This window comes from Haplochromis burtoni, unplaced genomic scaffold, assembly GCF_018398535.1.
Source record: "Haplochromis burtoni strain Fernald_Lab_line unplaced genomic scaffold, NCSU_Asbu1 Contig_1174, whole genome shotgun sequence".
Taxonomy (NCBI): Eukaryota; Metazoa; Chordata; class Actinopteri; order Cichliformes; family Cichlidae; genus Haplochromis; species Haplochromis burtoni.
Genome location: NW_024583535.1, coordinates 44,715 through 55,269, shown reverse-complemented (window position 1 = coordinate 55,269; position 10,555 = coordinate 44,715). Strand labels below are relative to the sequence as shown.

General features: G+C 52.3%; 1 protein-coding gene across 1 annotated transcript in view; it reads left to right on the top strand.

Annotated features, from left to right (window-relative positions):
- The first annotated feature begins 7,371 nt into the window (after nucleotides 1-7,371).
- The window catches only part of LOC102314066, a 10,385-nt gene continuing 7,201 nt past the window's right edge, over nucleotides 7,372-10,555 (top strand). Inside the window, exon 1 of the mRNA XM_005952047.2 lies at nucleotides 7,372-7,546. Within this exon, the coding sequence (XP_005952109.1) occupies nucleotides 7,492-7,546 (55 nt within the window). The 5' untranslated portion in view covers nucleotides 7,372-7,491. The remainder of the gene's footprint in view (nucleotides 7,547-10,555) is intronic.

Below are 10,555 nucleotides of genomic sequence, written 5' to 3'. Positions count from 1 at the left end.
GAAAAGGCCAACCAGAGCCCGAGACCGGTCACGCGAGAGGCACCAGGAAACAGCGGACAGAAGGCCCCGAAAAAAGGCAACGAAAGAAAGGGAAACACAGGTACCACATGAAAACCAGAAGAAGACCTGGGAAGCAACCACCAGGCGAACCAGAAAGCGCAGCAAGCGCGCGTGGGAAAGCCCACAAAGTCATAAACAAGCGCAGGACAGCAAACGAAGCGCAACAGAAACACCCCGGACCCAAACACCGAAAGCCGACGAACACACAGCCAAAACAAAGGAAAGAAACCACCCACAAAGAGACGAAAACCAGGGGAACACCAGCGAGGAAACAGAAACAACTGAACCGGGGGGAAACCACAGGAGGCGGAAGCAGCAAGAGCACAGGAACCGACCAAGAGCAAGTCAAACACACGGAGGCACACCAAAACCAGCGCACCAAGAAGAACAAAACTCAGCAAAAGTAGACAAGAACCAAAGACACAAAAAGCAAAATAAAAACCAGACACACCAAAAAAAGCGAAAGCCGCCGTAAGGACAGAAGGAAGGCCGAGGGCGCCCAGGAGCCGGGACAACCGCCGAAAAATAAGCGAGAACGAACACACCACCCCCCCCCCCCCCCCCCCCCCCGGAGGGGCCGGCAGGCCAGCCAAAAGAACAGTGAGAGGGACGCCGCGAATAGAGCCGCAAGAGGAGAACGCAGACCGACGGCAAGAGGGGCGGGCGCACAGTCGGAGAAGGAAGGGCCGGGAAACAAGCTAATAACAGAGCCCAGTCAAAGCCGCAACAAACCACCCACCGCGTGGCGGGGAAGGAAGCCGGACAACCCACACACACGCAGCCACAGAAGACAACAGGAAAACACCGCCAGGACAGACGACAGTCAAACCAAGCGCCAGAGCCGAGACTGAGGCCCCAAGCACGGCAAGCAACAACGCGGCCACGTCACGCAAAAGCAAAACAAAGCCCGGACCGCAGACAAGAAGAAGAGCAAACAAGGGAGGGAGAGGGGCGCCCCCGCAGGCGGTGGAAAAAACAGAAAAAGAAAAGGCAAAAAAAGCGGAGCGGAACAAAAGAAACACACCAGACAGCAACCGCCCCAGCCAACGACGGCGTGAACAGGGAAGAAAAACATGATAGCATCGCGGCCCGCCCGCAACCCCAGCCGTCATGCGGCACCAGACTGAAGCAAGGCCGATAAACACAGAGCACAGAGACGCACAGGCGACCAGAAGACACACCTCGAGGACGAGAACAAGAACCAGCGACCGAGGCACGACGACAAGCGGGCGGCCGCCACGCACCAGCACCACGTCACGGAAGACCACGCCCGAGCAGCAGGCCGGCGAGGCCACATGACAGGGCAAACGAAAAATGCGGGGGGAGGCGGGGGAAAAGGAGCAACACACAGAGGAGAGGAGGAGAGGGAAAGGAAAAAGGGCCAGCCAACCGCCATACGAGACGAGGGATGGGAACGGCGAGTACATCAGGGCTAAGAGACCAGGTGAAGACAGGCACAGTGCCGGGAAAAACGAGAAATCAACAGTCACACGGAAATTTGGAAACCCGGAACAGAGGCCGCCACGGGCCCAGCAAGTAAGCAAGAGGGCGGCGAACCCACGAAGCCAGGAGTCATAGCAAGGGAGGACGCAAAAAGAACACGCAACAGGGAAGGGCAGGGAAACGCCAAAAAAAACACGGGGCAAACAAGGGCGGGGCCCCAGGCACACAAAACGCGCCAAGGAAACATATATAAGAGTTACACCACAGGAACAAAAACGGGCAGGAGTGCGAGGCCGAAAGCAGCCGGGGAGGGCAGTCAAGAGCACAGTGCACCACCAAACGCAGAAGAGGGCGAACAAAACCAGCAGGGCCAGGGGGGCCGTGGTCAGTGCGACAAAACTACAAAAAGACCAGACCGCGGAGGTTGAGGAAGGAAACACAGGAGCGCAGACGGCAGGCGCCAACGGAGAACAAAAACGGAGTAGCAAGACCGGGGGCAGCAAGCCGGTGCGACGGCAGGCAAAACCCGAGAGGACCACCCACGCGAAGCGAAACAGAAGCACAAACACAGGGAAAGGGGAAAACGCCCCAGGGAACCGACGCGAGGGAAAAAGGGGCACACAAGAAAAAGACCTTCGCAACCGTGGGGGAAGAAAAATCCACAAAACCAAACCACCGCGCCAGACAACGAGGGCACAGCCAACACAAAACGACTGCAGGCGAACGAGAAGAGGAGAAAAGGGGGGGGGCAATAAAAGCAGAGCAGGTGGAGGGAACCGAAAAGAAGGACCCTCCAACCACGCAGCGGAGCCCAGAAGTGCAGCGGGGCGAGGAAAAGCATGCAGAGTACGGGGAAAAGGAAAACAAAGAGCAAGACAAAAAAGAAGCGTGGGGGAAAAAGCGGAAGACAAAGCCGAAGAACAGGACAAGGAGGGGGAGAGGAGACCAGAAGGCGAACAGACACAGCGGAAAAGAGACCGGGCATCCAAGCACGGCAGAGCGCCCAAGCAAGAGAAGACCAAGCAAGGCAACGGAACAGCGCAAAGAGCCAGCGACCGAAAGCAACAGGGGGTGAAGCAGACGCGCAAGCACAGGGCAAGCTGAAGGGGATAAAGATCCACGCAGAGCAAAGGACGGCCGGAAACCACGCTAACCGAGGCGAAGGCGGGAGAGGAAGAGGAACGAACACGCGAAGAGAAACACACGGAGAACAGGCGGCAGCACCGGGAACACATGCAAGTGCAGAGGAAGAGAAGAGAAGACGGGGCACAGAACGCAAGCTGGCGGCCAGCGGGTGCAGGAGGCCAAGACAGAAGCCAAAACACACAGATGAGCAACATGGGAACACAAGAGGCGCAGGGGCAAAAGAAGGCAAGATCAGAGTCTGCGACCCAACAAGCAAAAACACCCAAGCAACTGCTCAGCCGAGGAGAGTAACAAGAGCCAACTCCAACCCAGGAGTAAAGGCGGGAAAGAAGAACCAAGACCAAGACAACAGAGATGAAAGAGAAGCAAGCAATAAGCCAACAAGGGAGGAAGGGAAAAAGGAAGGAGGGGCAAAGTCAGTGAGCAGGAGAAGTCGAGAAGGGAAACCAAGCACCAGTGGGCACAGACGGGGGCACGACAACACACATGAAGCCAAAGCGGAAAACGAAGCAGCAGCTGACCACAGATGAACGCCATAAAGGGAAAAAACACAGGGAGGCAGGACAACACCCAACACCCGGCGTTGCAAGCAACACCACGCAAGACAAAAACAACACAGAAGAAAAAAAGGACGAGCCCAGCAAGGGGCCAACCGAAAAGATGTGCCACCCGGAACAGGCCAAGGAGGCGGGGAAACCAGCCCAAGGACCAAAGGAACACACCAAAAAGGAAAGGCAGGAGAAACAGAAAATAAAGCAAAGCGGAGCACAACGGGGAAAACACAAACAGCAGAGCGGGAGAGAAAGGAAGACCGAACCACGGACAAGCAAACGCCCGGCCGGCTAAAGTGACGCAAGCGCGGGCGGGACAAACACAACGAGAACCAAGAAGGAGAAAAGCGAACCGGGCAGGGCGAGAACAAAAGGACAAGACAGCAAAGAAGCTACACGACAGAGCAAAGAGGCAGGGGGGACCGATGAGGCCGGGGACCGGATAAAGGGGTGGCGCGCGTCACCACAGTGCGGGGGGACGCCCAACAGCGACCTGCATTACCAAGGCCAAGATGGAGCAAGCGGAGCAAAGGAAAAGGCCACCAGAAAAAATACCAAAAAGCAACAGAAAAAATAACAACAAAAAGCTCGCGCGGCGCCGCCCCGGGGGTGGAGAGAAGGGAGGGGAACGCGGAGGTCCTGAGGAGGCGCGGAAAAATTGGCCCGAAGAAGGATACCATCCGGACGTGCGAAAGAGACAGGGGAGAAAGCACAAAACAAAAAGAAAAAGAGGGAAAGAAGGAAAAACCATTGAGAAGGAAACAGCAAAGCCACACAAACTGAAAACAAAACGAAACACGGCAAAAGAGGCAGAAGGGAAATGCGTCACAGCCGGGACATGCGGCGAGAAAAAAGTAAAGGCAGACGGCTCGCGCGGAGCGGTCCAGACGGTCGGGTAAAAAGAAAAACTCGGAACAAGGGAGCAGAAAGGAGACTGGCGGCCCCGACAGTTCACACAACGAACCGAGCCGGGGCCAAGTGGCCAAGCAAAAGGCGGAGGTCGGAGAGAGGAATGACACGCGCAGGGTGCGGGGGCAGAGACGCCAGGCAGAGGAACAACTCATAAAAGCGCGGGCGGAACGAAGGAAAAAGACGAGAGGCATGGTGGGCCCCCCGATGGCACGGAGTAGGCTAGCGAGGGAGGAAAAGCAAAAACGGGGAGACGGGGGGGGGGGTAGTACAGCCACGCAACCGCGGAGGTGAACACGTGAGGCAAGGCAAGTACGTACACGGGGAGCAGAAGGGCGGAGGGAGCCAGGGAAGGCAAGACCGGCAAACGGCGGTGGACAAAAACGGAGAGACAGAAAGGGGTCCAAAGAAAAGCACGACACCAAAAAAAAGAGGACAAAAGCAACGGCCGCAGGTCAAAGCAGCACGGGGAGCAAGAAGGACACGCAGGCGCAGCGCAAGACGTATGGGCAGCAGGGCGAGCAAAGGCAGCGGAGAACGGGGGAGGGAAGAGGAGAAATCAAAAAACAGAAAAAGCAGGGGGGAGCCGGGAGAGAAAAAGCGAGACGCGACAGCGGCCCCAGACGCACGCTGACCAGCGCCAGGGAGAAGAGGGGCAGCGGCGCCGAAAACCGCCGCAAAACAGAACAGACAGAAAGCCGGAAGGCTGCACACCTCCGCGCGCGGACGAACTGAGGTGCACGGCAGACCAAAACAAGACGCAAGACAGTCACGAGTCAACATGGCAGCAGAGGCCCACCGAGAAACGCCGACCAGAGGAAAAAAGAGAGGCGGTAGCAGACAAGCAAACGCCAACGGGAGAGAGGACACGCACCGGACAACAGGCGGAGAGAGAGCCACACGCGGGCTCCGCCACAGCACGAGCGCCGGAAACGACAAGCAGGCCAGAGGCGGGAACCATCCCCGGCAGTGCACAGGCGGCAGAGGGAAGCAACCAGCCGCACAGGAAAAGGGGACAGGAAACCACGACAAGTCAATAACAACACCATAAGCCCGCCCGCAAGAGACGACAAACAGGAAACACAAAAAGAGACGGCCGGGACCAGGGGAGGGAAAAAGCACGAGAGGAGTAGAGTAACACGAAGAAAAAAGAAAGCTGGAGAAACCACAGCAGAGGAGAGAGACAGAAAGGCAGCCACATAAAAACAAACCGGGAATGCGGGGGAGGCCAAACAAACCGCCACCCAGAAAAGCAGCACAGAAGGGGGAAGCGGAGGACAAAACGAGCGCGAGCGAGGGACGGGAAAGGCGCCCGCGCCACAAGACGGAACAAGGGCATAGCAGAAGCAGGACACAGGAAAACGACAGGCAAGCCCGGGGGGAACAAGCCAGGGCGGGCACCGGGGAGAGGAAACAGGGCACCGAGGGCGCCGCCACCGAGACAAGCAGAGCACAAAAAGCGAAGCAGGGGAGCCAGGGGACAGCCGCGAGACAGGCACGGAAGCAAGCAAGCGAGGAGAGATGCAAAAAAGGAGAAAAAGCAGAAACGGGAGTGACACGCAAGGACAGGGGGGAAACGGAAGCGGGCAACGCAAAAGTCGAGAGCACGAAGCAAAAGAAGGAAAGCTCCGCGGGGACAGGCGGAAGAAAGTAGGCGCCCGAGAAGGGGCGCAGGAAAAAAAAAAAAACGGGGACAAAAGCGAGCGACGCCAGCGCCAAGAAAGCGGGGATGCGCCAGAGAGGAATCCACACGGCCGAAAGAACCGCACTGAACAGGGAGCCCCAAAGCATCTAAAGAAGCGGGACAACGGAGCAAAGCGGCTGCAGAGGGGGGCGAAGGCCCCCCGGGGACGGAGAACGGGCCCAAAACGGAACCGAAGGCAAAACACTGCGACACCTGAGCACACCGGAAGACAAAGGTCAACACAACAAGAAACAACAACAGACCGGGAGGCAAGAACAAGGCAAGGAAAAGACACAAAAACCGACAAAGGGGGGGAGCCAGCACCAAGAAAAGAAAAAAAACAGACAATGAAGGACACTGAAAAACAAAGGCCAGCAAAAAAGACAAGCAGCAGGCGGATGAGAGGAAAAATGGCTACCGAGGGGGGCTGGGTGGGAGGAAGCAACCCAGCGAACGCGAGAAGCAAGCCCAGCCCTGCCCGCCCGGCTCCAGAGGTGAAACCCGGTGCCCACGCGCAGGCCACGCGCGGGCTCGGGACGCCAGATTAAGGAAGGGGCGAAGGAGCGCAGGGGTGCGGAGAGCGCAGGCCAGAGAGTTCCTGAGGAGAGGAAAGCTCCTGCAAGATGTGACAATCTCCCCCACCAGTTGAAGAGCCCCCCAGGTGGCTCGACGCACCGGCGGCACCCTGCGCCAGGGCTACCTATCCCCTCTTGAAGTTTCCAGACGAGATGGTCAACATTCGTCCCCCTCACCCATAATGCTCCATCGTCAGCAAAAAGTGATTTACCATAACTACCAGACACATCTTTAAAAATATCATTGATCATAAGTGAGAAAACCGTTGGACTAACTACACTTCCCTGAGGAGTTCCATTTTCTATCACACACGGCTCAGAAACATGCGACCCAATTTTAACTTGAATTGTTCTGTCACATAAAAAGTCTAACACCCAATTAAACATACATCCCCCTACCCCAGCTGCATGCAGCTTAATCAGTAGACCGTCTCTCCAAAGCATATCATATGCCTTTTCTACATCAAAGAAGACAGCAACCACCACCTCTTTATTAACTTGCGCTTTCCTGATATCATCTTCCAAACATAAGACAGGATCCATCGGCCCTCTTCCTCTACAAAAACCACTCTGATAGGGTGCTAAGACATTTCTTGACTCCAAAAAGTGAACCAATCTCACATTCACCATCCTTTCCATTAGTTTACACATATTGGAAGTCAGAGCAATGGGCCTATAGTTTCCAGGATCGCTATGGTCTTTCCCTGGTTTCTTTATTGGTACAATTAGCACTTCTTTCCATCAACGTGGGAGACGCCCTACTGTCCATACCTTATTAAACAACATTAGCAATATATTTAACGCTGCATCACTTAGATCTTTTAGCATAGCATAGCTCATCCTTCCCTGGAGCACTGTTCCTAGTTTTGCTCAAAGCTCTTTTCATGGCGAGGAAGCAGTGTCAGCAAGCAGCTTAAATCTCCAACCTGATTGCCTCAATCAGCTTCGGATGAGGGAGGCTGTAGGCCCTGCCCATGGGTGGATACCAGGGAGGTCCAGCCCTTCAGTGGAATTTTACAGCCACACACTCAGACCATCACATCGTCACGTTGGAGGGCGGGTCTTGTGTATAAATACGCGGCAGGTGTCTCAGACACTCTCATTCTGCTGCTGCTGCTGAGGAATGAGCTGCTCTCCGTCAATGCGCTGCTTCATCTTCCTCGTGTTTGTCCCTCTGTGTGAGTAATTCTCCTTTTTCATCATTGTTTGCCTTTTTAAAGACAAACCTGTATTTGTCAAACTTTGACACAGCAAACAGGTCATGTTAGAGTTCATTGCATCAGCTGGGATGTTAGTGCAGATGACAGCAAGGTGTGTGTAACAGTAACGTGTGTGGTTATGCTTTATGTAAGTTTGATTCCTGAAGCTTTTAAACAGGAGCTTCTGGCTGAATCACAAAGCTGTTCAACACAGAAAACCTGTCCCTGTCCCAAACTACACATAACTCAGTGATTTTAGATGACAGCCTGTAACTGTGTGTTATTTGTGTAATGAGTAAAACTAAGTGTCATTATAAGACCTGGTCCTACAGTCAGGAGTGTGTCTGTCATTGAGGTGATGGTGTTGTTGATAACTATGAAAGGGACTTTTTATTTTGTCTATGCTGAGTTCTTCTGTTTGTCTTTGAGACGTAGTTTTGATCAGCAGCTCTTCTCTCTGCTTCAGCTGTTTCATCTGAAGTATTAAGTGATGTGTTTCTCACTGGGCTGTTGTTCTGAGTGCAGGGGGTCTGCACGTGCCTCATCTGGGACTGAGCTAATTTGCTTGCTAGTAAAATGTTGAAGTCTGTCCACCCCAGCTAAAATTATACTTTGAGTTTGACTTTATTGGAATAATGATGGAAGACCCAAACCTGTTGGGAGTCTTTAAACGACTTGCCTGCTGCTGTGATAAAGAGGCTCAGCATTACATCATCACTCCAGCAGCTCACCAGTTTACTCAGCGGTGCTCAGTGATCAGTTTCCACAGGTCACAACTTTAGCAGTTACTGGTTGGTGTTCAGTGGCAGCCTGATTCCACACTGCAAACAATTACAGGGGAATTTCCTGTTAAACTTCTTGAATCAGGGTGCACATGTGAGCACTGATCTGGTGTGGAACGCAGGAAAACCTGTTATTCAGGGTGTGTTCTGGGTCTTACAGGTGTTCTCAAACAGGGGTACATTTTTTCCAAGGACCTCTTTATAATCCTCATGCTGATAAAACAGTTTGTTTTACGATCAGATGCTTCATTTGTTAGCACTTAAATAACGGAGCTTCTCCAAACACGGTGAGCTGTGAGTCTTCATGGTGACTCACTGTGAATATCTGGATATGTCAAACATGTGCAGCAGGTAGGAAATCCTCGGGGTCATTTCCAGCTTTTAACCTGCCTAAAAGCAAAAGGTCACCTACCCAAATACTGCAGACAGGAAGTTCAGCTGTGACTGAGTAACAGTGTGCGTGCTGCGTGTGCTACATGTCTGAGTGACAACACACTTTCTTTTGTGCCTGATTGTTTGTCTGAACAGTGCAAATACTTTGTTTGTCTCCAGGTGGTTTCTTGTTCCTGCTGCTGTTCAGGAATAAGTGCATGAATCTCTGTGTTACGCAAAACATGCTCGGGGTATTTCAGACTGTCAGAGCAACACTGCAGCAGTACAGCAGGGAGACTCCATCACTGCAGTAAGCACAGTCCTGAGTTTAGACTGTGAATCACGGCAGACGCCACCCGCAAAGCATTTTGTAACCAGACTGTGTGACTGAGACGTTTCAGAGTTTAAATAATAAATTCTAAAGAAACAAAAGCAAATGAAAGAGTTTATGCTTCTGATCCTCTGAGTTTTAATAGAGTTTATACTTTTAATAAACTCTGAACTATTACATTATGTCCACAGCCATGGCCTTGCCCCCTCCTGAGTGTGCAGCCATGTTTGCCTGATCAGGACACACACACACACACACACACACACACACACACACACACACACACACACACACACTTCATCACATTTCTCCTGGAGATCATCAGCACAGTTAACAGCCAGTGAAACTCCTTAAAGGTGAAATGTGTTTGATGACACAGAGCTGCTCTTTTCATCACTCGCGGTTAAACAAGCTCACGTTCTTATGAACAGTTTGACAAGCAGGTCAATGCGACTCATTCAGTGCAGCTCTGTGTGCTCTCACGTGCTCTTGGTCACTATTCAGGTTTTGTGTGTGTGTGTGTGTGTGTGTGTGTGTGTGTGTGTGTGTGTGTGTTATTTACAGTATATGTAAAATAAGCATATCTGTGTAAATATTAATATAAATTGACACAATAGGAGTTTATAATCACAGCCATCAGATAAGCCTGAGTAAGTGTGTTATTATAACAGATGAGTGGATCAGTGAGCAGGGCGGCGCTGTTATGTAGTCAGGCAGGTTTTACTGGAGAAGATTTTTCTTCTGGGTGTGATTTGTATTGTATGTTCAATATATTGTACATAGTTTATTCAAGAGGTTCGTGGGTTTTTGTACAAATGACAGAAAGGAGCAGAAGTAGCAGTAATATATTTCCCAGCATGCCCTGCTGCTGCTTTGTAGTAAAGGCAGAAACATTTCCAGCTAAAATTCAGCTCACACAGAGAAATGCAGACTCTAACAGGACCGTGACTTAAACAAACAATGGGACTCTTATAATCTGTCCGAGTCATTAAACATAGCAAACTGTGATGTGAAGCATAACAATCATGCCAAGTGAGCCACTGGGACCACTGGGACCAGAGGAATGTCCCAGATAAACTGCTGAGATGCAACAACAGCACCTTTCATCAAACCAGTCGCTGACAGGAAGCTGCTGTAACAGTGATGGTGTGGAGTCCTCAGTAAAAGACTTCCACAGACGGACAAACATGCCCCTCCCCAGAGACAAGTCAGGGCAGGGTGGGGTGTACCTTAAATGGGATGCCTCAGGTCAGTGTCGTTGGTGCTGATGTGTGTTCGTGTGTGCTGTGCTGTGTGAGTAGGGTTGCCAACCGTCCCTTAAAAAACTGAATCGTCCCGTATTGAGCTAATAAGAGACGCACTTTGTCCCGTAATACAGTGAGAATCAAAAGTAGTCTATAAATGTTAATGGAATTAACGCTTTGTTTGAAAACATAATTCCCAGCCCCTCTCCTGCTTTGTGACCAATGAGCTGACAGCACACTTATGACAATTCAGATTACC